Source organism: Miscanthus floridulus, chromosome 19 (assembly GCF_019320115.1).
Source record: "Miscanthus floridulus cultivar M001 chromosome 19, ASM1932011v1, whole genome shotgun sequence".
Classification (NCBI taxonomy): domain Eukaryota; kingdom Viridiplantae; phylum Streptophyta; class Magnoliopsida; order Poales; family Poaceae; genus Miscanthus; species Miscanthus floridulus.
This window is the reverse complement of record NC_089598.1, coordinates 41,939,400-41,958,782: the sequence shown is the minus strand read 5'-3', so window position 1 is coordinate 41,958,782 and position 19,383 is coordinate 41,939,400. Positions and strand designations below refer to the sequence as shown.

Here is a 19,383-nt window from a genome sequence, read left to right as displayed (position 1 = left end):
AAAGGGCCTTGCAATCTCGGTACCACTGCCTCATAGGTATCACGAACTAGCCGCCGGTTGTACCGCCCACTGCTTGTGTTGGTAAGAACTTTGTAAGAGCTTGGTAAGACGCTTCCACTTGCTGTGAAAAGTGACACCACTGCAACCACGTAGTCATTTGATAGGGATAACTTTCACCTGTTTGTTCCTGTTTTTGTGTTTTCAATGGCAGGAGGTGAACAGACTGGAGATAACAATCCTAAGGGTTTCAACGAGTGTGTTAGTCAAGAGCAACTACAAGCTGTTGTAGAGGATGCCCAAAAAAGGATGAATAAGGCCGTCAAGAAGGCCGTCACTGACGCACTCATTGAGCTCAACATTGGCAATAGCATGGAGAGATTGGATAAGCGAATTTCCACGCTAACCGACAAGGTTACTGAGTTAGAAACCTTTATGGCGGGCAACAACGACGTCTCCGGCAGCAACACCGATGGTCAAGACATGGTGTATGATGCCAACGGGAACTTAGGTCGAGCAACTTTCCGACAAGACAGATTACGACAACGTCTTCGTCGCAACACGACAGGTATGGGTGGTGTCCACCACCACCACCATCAAGGTAATAATCACCGTGTGCCCGATGATCCTTATGCTAAAATTAAGTTCACAATACCATCTTTTTCGGGTCATTATGATGTTGAGGGATATCTTGATTGGGAGATGACGGTAGAACAAAAGTTTAGTGCCCACCTTGTACCTGAGCAGCATAGAGTTAGACAAGCTACTAGTGAGTTTAAGGATTTTGCCATTATTTGGTGGAATGGGCTAGCTGCACAGAATGCTTTACCTGGTATGTGGAAAGAACTTAAGGTAGCTATGCGTGATCATTTTGTTCCTCCTTCTTATCATAGAGACTTGCGTAAGAAATTAATGCGTTTAGAACAAGGAGATAAATCTGTACAGGATTACTATGGTGAGCTCCAAAAGGGATTGATGCGCTGTAGTGTTGTGGAGGGAAACGAAGATGCCATTTGTCGTTTTTATTCGGGTTTGAGGCGTGAGATTCAGGACATTGTTGATTATAAAGAATTTAACACTGTCAACTAGTTGTTTTAGTTTGCTATGCTTGCAGAAAAGGAATTGCAGGGGCGTGAACAGCAGGGCAAGAGCAAGGTCCGCACCAGCACATACACGCCACGCTCGGCACCATCTTCAGGGCTGACCAAGCCAACCACTTTTTGGGTGCCTCCACCAGCGAGCAAGCGACTAGCAACCTCTAGAGTTTCCGCTACACCTAAGGCACCTCCCGCAAGACCTTCAGATTCAGGTAAAAATTCTTTGCAGGTGCCTACCAAGAGTTCCTCATCCGTTGCATCGACGGGATGCACTTCGGGTATTCAGTGCCACCGCTGCCATGGCATTGGCCATGTGCAGAAGGACTGCCCAAGTCAGTGGGCATATATTGCTACAGAAGATGGTTACATCAGCACCTCTGACATTGAGGATGAAGAAGACCAAGATGCAGATGAGGAGGATGATGAAGTCCTTGGTGACGAGGCCACGGCGTCCTATAGGAGCATCATTGTACAGCGGGTGCTCAGCTCACAAGTCCAGCAACCTGAGAAGCTACAACGCCATAACTTGTTCTAGATTTTCTTCATCATCAGCGATCGTCGAGCACGTGTCATTATTGATGGAGGTAGCTGCAACAATTTGGTGAGTTCTGATTTGGTCAAGAAGCTTGGCTTGACCGCACGCCCACATCAACGTCCATACCATATTCAGTGGCTAAATGATTCTGGTAAAGCGAAGGTAACACAAACTTGCAGAGTTTCATTTTCCATTGGTTCTTATGCTGATTCTATTGATTGTGATGTGGTACCTATGTAAGCTTGTTCACTCTTATTGGGTCGTCCTTGGGAACATGATAATGATGCTACACACCATGGTAGAAGTAATAAATACCACTTTTGTGCATAAAGGAAAGAAAATTACTTTGGTACCTTTGACCCTGCTCAAATTGTACAAGCTGATAGAGAACGCGCTACTAGTTTTAATGATGTTCAATCTGAAAATCAGCAAGTTGCTAATTCTATTTTCTCACCTAAAAAGGATAAGTCTACATCTATTTCTAAGGCTAAGGGGATTAAATTGAAGGGTGGTGTTATGTTTGCAACAAAATGTGACTTTGCTGAAATTTCTGATGATGATATTTGCTATGCTTTGGTATGCAAACGAGCTATGTTTTCGCTTGATGATATTGTTAGCTCGGTACCTCCTGCTATCACTAACCTTTTGCAGGAGTATGAGGACATTTTTCTAGCTGAGACACCCCCGGGGCTGCCACATATGAGAGGGATAGAGCATCAAATCGATTTGATTCCGGGAGCAACCTTGCCCAACCAAGCTGCCTATCGAACCAATCCTGAGGAGACTAAGGAAATTCAGCGGCAAGTCCAAGATCTTTTGGACCACGGGTATGTACGTGAAAGCCTTAGTCCTTGTGCTGTTCCTGTACTTTTAGTTCCTAAGAAAGATGGAACTTGGCGTATGTGTGTTGATTGTAGAGCCTTCAATAATATTACTATTTGGTATCATCATCCTATTCCTAGGCTAGACGACATGCTTGATGAGTTGTGTGGTTCTATAATTTTCACTAAGATTGACTTGCGAAGTGGCTACCACCAGATTAGAATGAAACTTGGAGATGAATGGAAAACTGCGTTTAATACCAAATTCAGGTTGTATGAGTGGTTAGTTATGCCTTTTGGTTTGACAAATGCACCTAGCACTTTCATGCACTTAATGAATGAGGTTTTAAGAGCTTTTATTGGTCATTTTGTGGTAGTTTACTTTGATGATATATTGATTTACAGCCAGTCTTTTGATGAACATATGGATCACTTACGTGCTGTTTTTAATGCTTTACGTGATGCACGTTTATTTGGTAACCTTGAGAAGTGCATCCTTTGCACAGATCGAGTTTCTTTTCTTGGCTATGTTGTAACTCCACAGGGAATTGAGGTGGACGAGATGAAAATTGAAGCCATAAGGAGCTGGCCGGTTCCCCAAACTGTCACATAGGTGAGGAGCTTTCTTGGTGTTGCAGGGTTCTACCGCCGCTTCGTCAAATATTTCAGCACCATTGCTGCCCCGTTGCATGAGTTGACGAAGAAAGGAGTGGTGTTCCATTGGGGAAAGGCACATGAGGAGTCCTTTGATACTTTGAAGGACAAGCTTACACACGCACCATTGCTGCAACTTCCAAACTTTGGTAAGACTTTTGAGCTAGAATGTGATGCTAGTGGAGTTGGCATTGGAGGTGTTTTGATGCAAGATGGTAAACCCATTGCTTACTTTAGTGAAAAATTACATGGCCATGTTCTTAATTATTCCATGTATGATAAGGAATTGTATGCACTTGTTCGTTCTTTAGAGACGTGGCGTCATTATTTGTGGCCTAAAGAATTTGTTATTCATTCTGATCATGAATCACTTAAGTACCTTCGTTCTCAAAATAATCTAAATCGTAGGCATGCTAAATGGGTTGAATTTATTGAATCTTTTCCTTATATTATCAAACACAAGAAAGGGAAGGATAATGTGATTACTGATGCTTTGTCTAGAAGATATACATTGCTGTCCCAACTTGATTGCTAGATTTTTGGTCTTCAATCCATTAAAGAACAATATGCGCTTGATCCTGATTTTATGGATGTGTTGCTTAATTGTAGAGAGGGATGCACATGGAATAAGTTTATGATCAACGATGGGTTTTTGTTTAGAGCTAACCGCCTATGCATTCCAGTTGGTTCTGTTCGTCTTTTGTTGTTGCAGGAGGCACATGGAGGTGGATTGATGGGACATTTTGGTGCCAAGAAGACGGAGGAGGTGCTGTCCATACACTTTTTTGGCCAAGGATGAGGCGAGATGTAGAGCGGTACGTGGCTCGGTGTGCCACATGTCAAAAAGCTAAGTCACGGTTGAACCCACATGGTTTGTATATGCCTCTTCATGTTCCTTCTACTCCTTGGGCAGATATATCTATGGATTTTGTGTTGGGATTGCCAAGGACTAAGAGGGGGAGGGATAGTATTTTTGTAGTGGTTGATCATTTTTCTAAGATGGCACATTTTATTCCTTGTCATAAGAGCGACGATGCTGTTCATATTGTTGACCTTTTCTTTCAAGAAATCGTTCGCTTGCATGGTATGCCTTCTACTATTGTTTCAGATCACGATGCAAAATTCTTGAGTCATTTTTGGCGCACGTTGTGGAATAAATTGGGGACCAAGCTGTTGTTTTCTACAACATGTCATCCCCAAACTGATGGGCAAACTGAGGTTGTGAATCGAACATTGTCCACCATGTTGAGAGCCATTTTGAAGCGCAATTTGAGGATGTGGGAAGAGTGTTTGCCGCATGTGAAGTTTGCATATAACAGGACGAAACATTCCACCACCAAGGTAAGTCCTTTTCAGGTAGTGTATGGTTTTAACCCCCGTGCTCCTATTGATCTTTTGCCTTTACCTACCACTGAGAGAATACATAGTGATGCTAGAGAGCGTATTGATTTTATTCGTAAGTTGCATGAAACAACTAAAGCAAATATTGAAAGAATGAATGAAAAGTATAGAATTGCTGGTAGTAAAGGTAGAAAAGAGATTAAACTTGAACTGGGTGATTTGGTTTGGTTACATTTGAGAAAAGATAGATTCCCCTGAGCTGTGTAAGTCTAAATTAATGCCAAGAGCAGCTGGTCCTTATAAGATCATTGAGAAAATAAATGATAATGCCTACAAACTTGAATTGCCACCCGAGTTCGGGGTTAGTCCCACCTTTAACATTGCAGATTTGAAACCTTATTTGGGAGAAGAAGATGAGCTTGAGTTGAGGATGACTCCAATTCAAGAGGGGGAGGATGATGAGGACATCACTTCTTCAGAGGTACCCGCTGATCCTCCAACCGTCATGCAAGGTCCAATGACCCGGGCTCGAAAGCGACAACTCAATTTAGAGGTGAGCTCGTTCTTAAGTGATACTTTTCATACTTTTGAGAATAGACTACTACCTAATGATGTTATCTTGCTTAGGAACATTGGAGAGGGTCATGAAGGACTTAGAGGAAGTGGTGGAGGTGATGATGACTAGCAAGGACGTCCAACACAAGCCGGAGGCCCAGTCCAACAAGAATTCGAGTCTGCCTCGGCCTCCAAGACCAGTCTTCCTTAAACTGGTTGCCCAAGATGCATCCGGACTCCGTTTTAGATGATCCACATATGGATGGAAAGCTAATTTGATCAGGAAGCCAATCCAAGTGGTTTCACGTCAAAATCTGTTCGGAATCAACGGGAATCATCGAAAATTTCAGCGTCCAGAATCTGCTAGGGTGCTGCGACATCGTCTTTTGGTCCGTTGGACCATGTATCGAGTTTGGACCCATTAGGGGCGCGTCCAGGGGTCTTGCACAACCATAGAGTCTTCATAAACAGCTGCCGCCCCTCCATTAGGGTTCAGGTTTTGCTTAGATTATTCTATCAAGAACAGTTTCACCGTTCATCGGTTTGTGAGACCCCAACTTCGTGAGATAATCATTCATCTGCAATTTGGTTGTGTTCTTTCTTGTTCTTGCTTGTGTTCTTCGTTGCGTAGGCAAGGATTAGCCTTCTTGGCAAGGTCAACCTGGTCCGTGACTTGGTTGATAACCAGAGGAGCTATGGTGCTAAGATTGCAGGGTTCGATCTTTCGATCTGAAGCCGGATCGGTGTGTCATTCTCCTCCACAACGATAGTTACCATCACCTGATGGAAGATCGGGATCCCCCTCTCCATTACGCGGGGTGGTGCAGATAATGAGCGCCAGCTCTCGGCGTCGAGGGCCCATCACCGGCCAGAGTTGGCCACACGGCGGCCATGCTCTGTGGCCGGTCGGCCATGACCCGGCGCGGCACGGCGATCTTCAGTGCCTGAAAACCGACCTGACGATGTGATTTCGAAGCCGCTAATATACTAAACTAAATCAAATTTGAGCACGTCGATAAAACGAAAAGTGTAGACCTATGTACCAGGTACAAAAGTTCTTAAGAAACCTTCTCCTAATTCGGAATAGGTGGGGAGTAAAATCAGCCCAAAGTTGAGCTCGTCACACTGTTAGTGAAACATGACTTAGCAAAAATTCTTAGTGTTGAAAATAGTGCAAAGCTGATTTTTGTGAGCCCATTTCAAGCATGTTCCTTTCATCAAATACTAGCTTATGACCCAAAAATAAAAGTTGTTCCTTTCATCAAATACTACAACTTTGCTTTAGTGACCACATCGATGTAAAGTCTCTATCACATAGTTCAAACTAGGTCAAACATGCTACATTCAAATGATGGTATACACTTAAACTATGACCTAGTGACCAAATTAGCCCTAGCCATGAATACCAAAGTTGTTCCTAATGACATTCCAAACATGTTTAAGCTATTCCTCAGGTCACACAATTATTTCATACATTGGTTACACATAAAGCTTTCTAGGTCAACATACATAGCATCACTTAAAGACTTGATCATGCAAAGTGACCTTCATGAACATTGTTCCACTAGTCATCCTAAGTGTAGCTAAGATGTTTTAGTGACTCACATCAACCATTTACATGTATTCACTCATGATCATATGCATATATTCAAGGAAACATAGAATAACAAGCATGTTTCATATATTTCAATCACATGTTTCAATTGTAAAAGCTTATATATGAATGCTCGATGCTCATGCTCATGCAATGCAAATCAAATTATGCAAGCCTAACACCTAGGGTGTTACAGGATGTCTATATTTGGGTTGTGCCTCTCAGGCGACCCAAAATAGATCTCTCATATAGGTACTCTGTTTGAGGCTGATTTTGGGTCTCTTGCTACCCATTTTGGGTTTAGTTTCCCATATGGGTTCCTTGTTGGAGATAGTCTAAGAGATCCTTTTGATTAAGATGGATTTCCTCTTTAAAGATAAATAGTCACATTGCCAAATCCCTAACCTCTATTGTTTTCTCATACAAATCCCAACTGTACTTTTGATAATTTTCAGTTTTTTTGATTGAAACTGTTGTGGAGCAAAGCTCCCTAGGAAATATATTGAAAAACAAGGACAAGTTACAGGGGTGTTAGCTAGGAGCTAACAAGAACAAACCTTACAAAGGGAGGACTACCACTTACAAAGAATTCAACCAAAAGGAAATTACCTGTTGAGTTTCTGTGTTAATGTGTTAATGCGACAAAAGTGGAGCTTAAATTCACTAATAAACCGAGCCTGCCAAGTAGCTGGGGAGGTGACTTTATTGTTGATGTAGTCATTCCTCCCTTTCTAGATACACTAGGCCGCAATGAGGAACAGATCCATGAAGATAGGTGTACGAAGTTGAGCTCTCTTCTACATGATCATTTGATAGACTCCCCTAATCGACCATTGTATGCCTAGCATAAACCATCTAGTAATACTAGAGGTGCATTCAAAACACAAGTGCATAATTGTTTCCTCAATGTTATCCTGACAGAGGACACTGTTGTTTCCTTCATCCATGTGTTTCTTCCACCTTCTCAAGATATTCCTTGTGTTTAGACGATCACCAGAAGTAACCAAGTGAAGAACACTTTACTATTGGCATATATTTTTCAAATCTAGATATATAGGTGGCATTATGGAGGTGAAAGCATGGTTGTACTAGTTGCTTGAAGTATAGCTAAGCGCCAAATGTAAGACCAAACATCCTCATTATGATTAGTATCTCGAATATGGTCTAGAACATTCTATAGGAGGTGAAGCTTATTAAAAGCCGACCTTGACATAAGCAATCTAAAAAGCAGAAGAATATCATCCTCAAGGAGAGCCTTCTAAACTGAGATATCATGCCTCTTGGTGAATGAATAGAGGATGGGGAACTTGATACTTAGAGGTTGGTAATCAAAACAATCTTCCCAAAGACTAATTGAGGAACCATTATCAGGTGTACATTTAGCAATGCCTCTATATTAAATGTGAAGCTTCAAAATATCCCGCCACAAAAAAGAACCTTTGATGGGGGGACACAGGTGGGGCACTTTGATGCATAATAAGAATCCCAAACTAAGTGAACCCACAACACATCTTACCTGTTGTAGAACTTGTCAAGTTGCTTCAAGAGAAGAGCTTCATTTCTACATATGTAAGTTTTGTACACCAAGACCCCCTTATCTTTTGGCACTACGACTGAGTTCCAAGCCGCTAAATTATAACCCATGGCATCAATGGCATTTCCTCTACAAAGGCAGTCTTTTCTAAATTTGTCAATGACTTCAATGACCGTTTTGGAAGCCTAAAGGAGCACAGGTAGTAAGTTGGGAAGGACGACATGACTGAGTTTACTAGTTGCAGTGTCCCACAGTAAGATAAGAAGTGGAGCTGGCAGACAGTCTTTGCTCTATTTTGCATATTAAAGGTGCAAAATCTCTTACCAGAGGTTTGGTTGTTCCAAGAGGAAGACCAAGGTAGGTGAAGGGGATTGTTCCAAGTGTGCAACCAAAGGTTCCAATTAGAAGATTGAGGCGGAACATTTGATTATTCAACATTGATGGGAATCAGGTAGGACTTCTGATAATTTATTTTATGACCAGTTGAATATGTAAAACTCTAAAGGAGTGCTTTAAGACAGAGAGGAGTTGTCTGATGTCAGCTTGCATAAGAGAAGAGTATCATCAGCATATTGAATTATTGGAAAATGATATGCGTCTCTATTTGGCAGGGGTCATCCAAGGAGGCCAAGGGTGTAGGCCTTGTTGACAACACTTTGCAACAAATCTGCAGCTATGACAAAAAATAGTGGAGAAAAGGGGGTCTTCTTGGCTGACACCCCTTCTACAACTGAATTCCTTAATAGGCACTCCATTGAGAAGAACTAAAGAAAAACTTGAGGCTAGGATACTCTTGATCGAGTTATTCTATCTAGTTGGGAAGCCCATAGCTATCATGATCTGCAAAATTGTAGTATGTTCTACTTTATCAAAAGCTTTTTTGAAGTCCAACTTAAGAAAAATTATTTCTCTTCTCGAGTGGTGAAACTAATGGAGAAATTCAAAATTCCATCCAAGGCAGTCTTGTATAGTCCTTCCTTGCAAAAAAATCATATTGATTTCTATGAATAACTTTCAAAATGTTCTTCTAAAGCCTGTTGCTCAAAATCTTGGCCATGATCTTTATTGAAGTATTCAGCAAAGAAATGGGCCTGAAGTCTGAGACCCCCTCTGGATGGATTATCTTTCTTGGAAACCAGACTAATATAAGAGTGTCGGGTTCATAAACCTAGGGTCCCCAATGGGCCCGCTTCACAGCAAAATCTCGGCCCAGCAGACGGCGCAGCGACAACGTGCACCTCCCGGGCAAGCCTAGTTACCTAACGACCGGCCGGGAGAACGATCCGGTCTCCGACCAGAAGGCCTGGCCAAGGAGGGGACATAGTCTGACTCTGACCTCCTTTTTCGATCAGGGATACGCCGAACCTCTGCTTGTAGCTCTTCCCTGACTAACACGGTCGGGGTCGACTGGGAACGACCGGGACGCCTGCTCGGTGAGGGCATAGGGATCAGGCAGAGCAGATAAGGTAAGGCGCTAAAAGTCAAACTGCAATACCAAGGACCGTACCCTACCATACCCTGCACACCTGTAGGACGGTGCCACCAGGCCATGCCAGATAGGCACAATGCAACCTTCCTAGCATGTCAGAACCCGAACAGTGTTGTGGGCGCCGACATTTGCCTTATAGTATTGTAGGCACTGACATTTGCCATACCAGGCAAACACAATAAAGCCTGCCACATGCATCTAGACATGAACAGTATTGTGGGTGCCGATGATCGTCTCGTACCCGATAGCCTGGGCAACAAGACTAGGTAGCACACGTATCCATTCTCTCTTTCTTTGACTTGTAAGGCCATCTCCTTCAAACTATAAAAGGGATGCGCTCTCTCCTCTCTAGAGGACGTTCTCTCTGGCATTCATTTGAACCTCAACAGCTCTAGAACTCAAAAGTTACATAGAGCATATGCTTCAATACTTAGCGCATGTTAGAGCTCCCGTCACTCTCGGCTTTTTGGTTTAGAGTCCGACTGGGCCTTTAACACCCCCTTCTTATTCCTACTCGTTTGTAATCCCACAGCAAACTTCAAGCACCTGGGCTCAGGAATAAAGTCACCGATCGACTGAAACTAGACGTAGGGCACGTTGTCTGAACTAGTATAAATCATGTGTCATTGCATGCTAGGCCACATCCGATCACAACGCATGGTAAAACTACAAATATTTACTTGTTTGTCACTTTTTGAACCGACAAAGAGATAATTCAATCATGTGAGATCAACATTATTGATATAGAACTCATGGCACAAGTAATAAAAATCAAGCTTGATTGATTCCCAACATGTCTTAAAAAAGCCCATTAAAGCCATCAAGGCCAGAGGCTTTATCAGTAGGAGATAGTGGATTACAACATCAATCTCTTCAGATGAAAAAAGGAAGTGTTAAATCCTCTAGAGGAGTAGGCATGATCAGCTCATCTAGGTTGAAGACCATTTGTGGGTTAGAAGTAATCCCCATCCTTTCTTTATATTATTTCCAGAAAAGGGAAGCCTTCTCTGCATGGTCAGTCATAGTTCTACCATTTAGTCCTATGATATGAGCAATAGCATTTCTTCTAAAACTCTCAGTAGCCATTGAATGAAAAAAATTGTGTCCTCATCTCCAAACCTGACCAGATTATTAGTGAACTATTGTATCCAGCAGATTTGTTGATACTTTAGGAGCTTGCCTAAGTGTTCTGTAATAATTAATCTAAAATTTTCCTCTAGAACAAAAAGATCATTGTCTTTCTCTAGATCATCCAAGAAGGAAAGGACCACATTGAATTCTTGATCAAAAGAGCCAAATTTGATCAACTTTTGTCCTAAGCTTTAAGACTGTTGTGAGGCCTTTTCAATTTGGCAGAAATGAAGCGAGCAGGCCCCCTAGGTGCTAAAGGTGAGGCCTAGGAGTCATTGACCAAATCAAAGAAACCTAGTAGCAGGGGAAGAAGTTCTCAAAACAAAATAAGTTGGACTAGGGATGGAGGTGCCAATCTAAATCTTACAGGGGGTGTGATCTGACGTTGTCTTTGCTAGTGGGAAAACCATAGTATTGGGATTAGGGATGAAAACGGATCGGATACGGACGAATATCATCGATATTACATTTGTTTTCATATTTCTGTCCGGATTCGGATTCGAATACGGATAGTGTCAACTATGTCGGATAGGATACGATTGGATATCAACATCATAAATATGTGATTTGAGTATTCGGATACGAATACGGTATCGGATGTTGGATATCCGGACTCGGATACGGACTTTTCTCAACCCCTCTAAATGGATTCGGTTTTGAATACGGTCGGAAAATATCCGTACCATTTTCATCCCTAATTGGGATAACTGATCCTCCAGTGAGGTGAAGTGAAAAACCAGCTTTTAGGTTGGGCGCATAACACTGGATTATTGTTGTGCTTGTGATGTAAAAAAAGATGTTCTTGAGCCAGCCTGTTATGATGATGTGACTTGACTTATTTTTACAGTTTGTAAGGCCTAAAGTCCTGCCTTTTTTTATATATAGCTTAAGTGTTTTGGGTCTCGGCTATGGGCGTGTTTTGGGTCATGAGTAATCCTTTCGCACTACCTCTTGGATCTAGGAAAGAGGCGCAGGAGTTTACCAATCCTACGACAATTTTCGTTGGATGCGTCCTTAGCGTTCTCTCTAACCAGCTGTGTGATGTTTATATGAACATCAAAAGTGTTGTTGAACTATGGGAGGCGCTTGAGCACATGTTCTCTGCCTCAGACGCTGGGCGTGAGCTGTATGTGATGGAGCAATACCATGACTTTGAAATGGTTGATAACCATTCTATCGTGGAATAGGCTCATGAGTTCCAACTTATTGTGACGGAACTCGAACAGCTCGAACACATCTTGCCTGATAAGTTTGTGGCGGGTGGCATTATTGCCAAGTTGCCTTCCACATGGCAGAACTTTGCCATAGCTCTGAAACATAAAAGACAAAAAATCTCCGTTGAAGAATTATTGGCTGGTCTTTATGTTGAAGAGAAGGCTCGGGCAAAGGATGCTCTACCAAGACCACCCGAAGGGCAGTCTAGCACTAACATGATACAGCAAGCTAGAAAGAACAAGTAAGGTTGTTCAAACTACTCAGTTCAAGAAGATGAAGATGAACATGGACGAGGTTGTGTGCTCCCTTTGCGGTGAGACTGGACATTTTACCAAGAAGTGCAAGAACCACAAGGGAAAGAAGCATCAGTAGGGGCAAAAATATCCCAACGTGACTATTGGCGATCCTAGCAGATCTGGGTATGGTAATTTATTACCTAGTATATTTTCTGTATGTCAATCTAATGATTGGTGGATAGATACAGGAGCCAATATTCATGTTTATACTGATATCTCCATGTTTTCATCTTACTAGGTCACATGAGGTTCAACCATCATGATGGGGAATGGCTCGTATGCTACTGTTCTTGGTGTTGGTTCGATCGATCTGAAGTTCACTTTGGGAAAGATCGTGCAGCTCAAGAACGTGTAGTATGCCCCCTCAATAAAGAAGAACCTCATTAGTGGATCCCTCTTATGTCGAGATGGATTCAAGTTGGTATTTGAGTCCAATAAAGTAGTCGTCTCGAGGTATGACCAATTCATTGGAAAAGGCTATGATAGCGGAGGCTTGTTCTGCTTTTCACTCTTTGATTTCTGTAATAAAGTTGTGAACCATATGTGTGATTCAAACAATTTCTATGGCTGCTGTATGGCATTCTCATTTGTGCCACATTAATTTTGGTTGTATGTCACATCTATCCAGTATGAGTTTAATTCTGAATTTTTCTTCTGTCAAAGGTTCTAAATGGCAAGCATGTGTGCAAGCAAAGTGTTGGTATTTCTTAACGCAAATAGAAATAATCCACAAGCACATGAAAGTACCGTTGTAGCATCACCCGGAAGTATTTAGGGTATCATATTTTTCATAGGGAGCGGAAGTACTCTTCAAGCTAGTTTGTACAAAGACAACACAAGGGTAGAGTTAGTAGAGGTTGAGATGGATTCCTATGGTTTTTAAGTGTAGCAGAACCGTCCAATTTATAATAGCACAAGTACAATAGCAGTCCACAAGCGGTCGCACTGTCATACTTGAGCCCATATAAACCCGATAGTCCGTCGAGTACCATGAAGGGTCTCGATTCAACCAACATACAACCAAGATCGTACATGTTTTAACATACATGTCACACGTTACATAAAGTTCACAAATACAGTTCCATACATCAGAGTTCCATACCAAGATCGTATCGAACATTTAACACCCCCTTCTTATTCCTACTCGTTTGTAACCCCACAACAAACTTCAAGCACCTGGGCTCAGGAATAAAGTCACCGACCAACAGAAACTGGACATAGGGCATGTTGCCCGAACTAGTATAAATCCTGTGTCATTGCGTGCTAGGCCACATCTGATCACAACGCACGGCAAAACTACAAATATTTACTTGTTGGTCACTTTTCGCACCGACAGTTGGCGCCATCTGTGGGGAGGACGCCGTGCATTCACGCTTTTGGTCATCGGATGGCCCACCTTTCCACCATCTTCGGCATGGCGGGCTCGAGCGATATGATTTGCTTTGGCTCATTGGAGTTTCCTATGCTCCCGCCTGTTGGGATGTGGGTTCCTCCCGTCTTCTAGCCACTCTAGACTTTCTTCTTATGGAGTCTAGACTTCATCGCTGATCGGCTCGGTGTACTACGCGTCCATGAAGAGGCGCTCATCCCGGCATCCACTAGAGGAAGAGTGCTCTCCACTGGCCCTAGGCCACTCGACGACCCCAACGCTAAGACACCCATGCTTCATCTTGAACCCATACTGGGCTCAAACTCCACGGTGAGTAACGAACATGTTGTTCTTTACTCGCTATTTAATACCTTCTGCCGACTCTTCGGAGGGACCCCATTGTCTCCACCGTGACCGTTGTGTGACCAGTTCCCCTATGGCTTCGCGTCCCCTATGGACGCATACGCTCAGAGGGCTCTGAAGGATGCTGACGCCACCCCCTCTCACATCCAAATTCGTGGGAATGGCGGGCTACACTCCCACCACCTTTCATGACCTCATGGATGACGAGGTCGATAGTGACGGCTCCAAGCATTGGCGACATCGCTGGCACCTGGCTACCCTCTATCCTGGGAGTGTGCAATGGTGGATGCTTTAGGACTGCCACTGATGGTAAGCAGAGTCTCTATAGACTCACACCCCTCTAGAACCTCATACGGAGGCCCTCGCACGTGCGTAGAAGCACGACGAGGAGTTACGACAAAGGTGGCAAAGCCAGCTGGTGCGCTCAACGCAGCATGCTATGCCACATGTGCATAACCCGGAGAGCGGCGCCCGGGGTCATGCCCAACAAGTCTAGTGCAACATCCTGGATGGAGGGAATCACCCCCCTCAGTTCACTCGAGCTGGCAAGAACATTGCTACTACGGCGATGCTTCTACGTGGCCTCCCCTGAGCCGGCCAACCCCCAGGAGCAAGTAATGCACTAGAACATTTCGGACTGCTAGTGGAGACCACCGCCGTTCAATAGGTAGAGAGCTCCACGTTGCGACACCAGCTCACAGCCTCTTGCTCAAGCGGACGACAAGGGCCGCACTAGTCAAATCGCTCTGTCCACTCACCACTACTATTGCCAAGGATGGGGTAGGAGACCGTGGTAGCCCCATAGCTCGACCCGGTGCCTGCTCCACACCGATCACCTATGAGCGAGTGCCTTAGGCCAAACCGTGACGCTCGTAGCGTCATCTATAATCGACGCCATGCCCGACACGATGATGACGCCTATCGAGTGGCGGCGAGAGCAGGTGATATAGGCCCCGACCTGACCATCGAGGAGTGCAGGGGACACGCACCTCAGGCATGGTGGCTAACCAAATGGGCCTTTGGTCGTCACATCCAGAGAGCATCGTTCTCATAGCGCTTCCGACCACCCACCAACATCGCTAGGTACACCGGGGAAACGAACCCCGGTATATGGCTCGAAGACTTCTGGCTCGCCTACCTGAGGCAGAGGAGTGGATGATGACCACTTCATCATTTAGTATCTCCCCATCAGCATGTCTGAGCATGTTCAAGCATGGCTCGAATTCCTCTCGCCCGACAGCATCCACAACTGGTGGATCTCAAGAAGGTCTTCATCGGAAATTTCTATGGGACATATGTCTATCCTAGGAATTCTTGGGACCTCAAGAGCTACTAGCAGGAGCCCCATGAGTCCCTACAGGATTACATCCATAGATTCTCAAAGCAGTGCAACTCCCTTCCTGATGTCATCGACACATATGTCATTAGCGTGTTCCTCTCTAGGACAACCTGCAAGTCCTTGATCCTCAAGCTCAGCTATGTGAAGCCCCATACCACCCGTGACCTGCTCGACATCGCCATGAACCATGCCTCTGGTGAGGAGGCGGTTGGGGTGGTCTTCAGCGGTGGTCGAGATAGGGGCAAGGCCAAGCGTGAGGACCAAGGCAAGAGCCCCTCTACACAAAAGGGGAAGAAGAGCAAGAAGGATCGGTGCCGACCGACCAACCTAGCCTTGGTCGCCGCAGTTGATCGTGCAAGCAAGCAGCCCTAGCAGGGCTAGCCCGACCACTTTGATAAGGTCATGGAGAGTCCTCAAGCACCTCTACAAGGACCTCTACAAGGATTGCCCCATCAAGCACCTCTACAAGGACTGCGAGCTCCTCAAGCACTTTCTATGGTAGGACGGCAAGCCAAAGGAAGGGAAAGGCAAGGAGGCGGTGGCCCACAAAGGAGGTGTGGCGGGCAGGGATGACGATGGCTTCCCTGACCCCGAGGAATGCCTCATGATCTTTGGGGGATCTGATGCCATCCACTCCAAGTGCTAGCACAAGGTATGCTATAGAGAGGCATGTGCCGCTGAGATGGCCGTCCCCTCTTTCCTTAGCTAGTTAGACTCTCCGATCACTTTCGATTAGAGAGACCATCCTTCCCACATTCTCCTGACCAGGTCACTACCCGCTCAGTCGTTGACCCCATCATCCGCAAGAAGCACCTCACCAAGGTGTTGATGGACGGAGGCAGCGGCCTCAACATTCTCTACATTGACACAGTCGACGCCATGCGCATCCCCCGGTCAGAGCTTCGCCCAGTGAGGTCTCCCTTCCACGACATGATCCCAGGGACGTAGGCATACCCACTCGGGCAGATCGACCTACCTGTCACATTTGGCGACCGAGCCAACTTCCACTTGGAGGTCCTCACCTTCGAGGTGGTGGACTTTCTAGGGTCCTACCACGCCATCTTGGGGCGACCATGCTATGCTAAGTTCATGGTGATCCCCAACTACACCTACCTCAAGTTGAAGATGCCGAGATCGAATGGTGTCATCACTGTGGGTAGCACCTTTTCGCATGCCTACACATGCGACTGCGAGCATTATGAGCTTGCCAGTACCGTTATCAACTCTGCCGAGCTCCCGGAGCTTGGGAATTCATCGACTTTGGCAGTCCCAGACTGCAATGAGCTAACCTCATTGAGTGCCTTCCACCCAACCGAGGAAAGCAAGATGGTGGGGATCGACCCCACCGACCCAACCAAGACAGTGCGGATCAGGACCAAGATCCTGGCCAAATAGGAAAGTGAGCTCATGGACTTTCTATGTGCCAACCGTGATGTCTTCGCGTGGAAACCTTCTGACATGCCGGTCATACCAAGGGAGGTCGCCGAGCATGCATTATGCCTCATCCTAGGCTCAAAGCCCACCAAGCAATGCCTACATCGCTTTGATGACAAGAGGCATAGGGCCATAGGCGAGGAGATTGCCAAACTCCTGGCAGCCGGTTTCATCAAAGAGGTATACCACTCTGACTGGCTGGCCAATCCTGTTCTTATGAAAAAAGAAGACCGAGAAATGGAGAATGGGTGTTGATTATACTGGCCATAACAAGGTGTGCCCAAAGGACCATTTTCTTTGCCACACGTAGACCAGATAATCGATTCCACCTTAGGATGTGAAATTCTCTCCTTTTTGGTTGCCTACTTTGGCTACCACCTAGATCAGCGATGAAAGAGTCTGACCAGGTCACAACTTCATTCATCACCCCGTATGGTTCAGTACTATTACTAACCATGCCTTCTGGTCTAAAGAATGCTGGCGCCACCAATCAATGGTATATACAGCGATGCTTCATCAACCAAATCGACTCGCCCGACCAGCCTAACCAAGTCGAGCGGCCGAAACCAACAATTGCTATCTATGTAGATGACTTAGTGGTCAAAACGGCTCAAGCTAGCGACCCTGATCAGCAAACTTGGCAGTAACATTCGCGAACCTCCGAAGGTTCAGCGTCAAATTGAATCCCAAAAAAATGTATTTTTGGGGTCTCGAAGGGGAAGCTGCTCGAATACATCATGTTCGAGCGGGGCATCGAAGCCAACCCCGATAAAATCATGGCCATCTCCATCATGGACCCTATACGCAACATCAAGGGTGTACAGAGGCTCACCAATTATTTGGCCACCATGATCCAGGTTCATCTCCTGACTAGGCAAGTGGGGGATGCCTCTCTACAAACTTCTCAAGAAGATAGACACATTTGTCTAGATAGAGGAGGCACAGCAGGCTTTGGAAAGCCTCAAAGCATCACTAACATCGGTCCTAATCCTTGTCGCTCCTGAACTGGGAGAACCCCTCCTCCTTTACATCACGGCAAACAACCATGTGGTGAGCGTCCGCCCTAGTCATCAAAAGGGAGGAGCTGGGACACCCCTAGAAGGTCCAACGACCAGTATATTTCAGTTGGTGAGGTACTCACTGACTGCCAAGGTTCAATACCTCTAGGTTCAAAAGCTTCTATACACTGTGCTGATGGCTGACCCAGAAGCTCCTGCACTACTTCACCAAACATGAAGTCATGGTCTTCACTTCATACCCACTGGAAGACATCATCCGCAACCATGACACCATAGGATGGATCTCCAAGTGGGCACTCAAGCTCATGGGTCACAACATTAGGTATATCCCCCACACTGCTATTAAGTCGTAGGCTCTCGCCGAATGGATAGAGGTCCAGCTCCTGACCCCAGACGTCACCCACGAGTACTGGATGATGTACTTCGATGGGTCAGTCATGGCACTCGGCTCAGGGGCTAGAGTGGTTCTAATCTCCCTGGATGGGAGCAGGCTCTACTATGCGATCTGTCTCCATTTTCAGCCTCAAACAACACCGCGGAGTACAAGGCCCTCATCAACGGACTGCGCATTGCCATCGAGCTCGGCGCTATGCGACTGTACGTTCGTGATGACTCAGAGTTAGTTATTGACCAGGTCATGAAGGAGTCCTCCTACAAGAGCCCTCTCATGGAAGCATATTGCCAGGAGGTGAGCAAGCTTGAGGACAAATTCCAAGGGATCGAACTACATCATGTCCCCCAAAAGGACAATGATGCCGCCGATTTCATCACAAAATTTGTTGCCAGGCGGGTGCCATCTCCAGATGGGGTCTTCATCAACGATCTCCACGAGCCGTCTGCCCACATTCTAGAGGATCCTAATCCTGACGCACTCCAAAACTAATCTAGCATGCAAGGGTTCCAACCTCCCAACATGCCCTGACAGCGACCAAGTGCTTGGCGGCTCCGACTCGAGCACCTTCATGGCGATATCGCCTGACAGGCATCGCCATAATGGCGCTGGATCTAGTCGGCTAGAGAGCACCACTGCTCACCTACCTCCTCGAGGAGGTTCTCCCACTAGAAAGGACTGAAGCGCAACAAATCGCTCGATGCACCAAGACGTTCATCGCCATTGGCGACAAACTTTACAAACAGAGCCCATCGGGAGTACTGATGAGGTGCATCCCGACCGACCAAGGTAAACAGGCTTCTTCTCGAAATCCATGCCAGAATCTGTGGACACCACGTGGACCTAAGGTTGCTGGGTGGTAAAGCCTTCCATCAAGGTTTTTACTGGCCCACCGCACTACGAGATGTAGAGGAGGTCATCCACAGGTGTGAGGGATGCCAGTTCTATGCTCAGCAAACTCATTTGCCAGGCGTAGGAGCTTCAAACTGTCCCCATCACCTGGCCATTCAAGGTCTAGGGCCTCGACATGGTCGGCCCCTCAAAAAGGCCCTGGGTAGCTTCACTCACCTGGTCATAGTGGTGGACAAGTTTACCAAGTGGATAGAGGCGAAACCCATCACCAATATCCACTTGGAAGAGGTGGTCAAGTTCTTCCTTGACATCATCTATCGGTTTGGTGTTCCTAACTGTATCATCACCGACCATGGA

The 19,383-nt window shown here is 45.5% G+C and overlaps 1 protein-coding gene across 1 annotated transcript; it reads left to right on the top strand.

Annotated features, from left to right (window-relative positions):
• Nucleotides 1-306: 306 nt before the first annotated feature.
• Nucleotides 307-18,666, top strand: LOC136525932 (uncharacterized). The gene is made up of 2 exons (XM_066518755.1): nt 307-598; nt 18,305-18,666. The coding sequence occupies exons 1-2, from the start codon at nt 307-309 to the stop codon at nt 18,664-18,666; spliced, it is 654 nt and encodes a 217-aa protein (XP_066374852.1).
• Nucleotides 18,667-19,383: the final 717 nt, after the last annotated feature.

Excerpts from the sequence above, each read along its gene's own strand:
- LOC136525932 (XM_066518755.1), top strand. The coding sequence starts at position 307 with ATGAATAAGGCCGTCAAGAAGGCCGTCACTGACGCACTCATTGAGCTC. Across the intron at positions 599-18,304 it reads CCACCACCACCACCATCAAG|CCTCAAACAACACCGCGGAG; the intron begins GTAATAATCACC and ends CTCCATTTTCAG.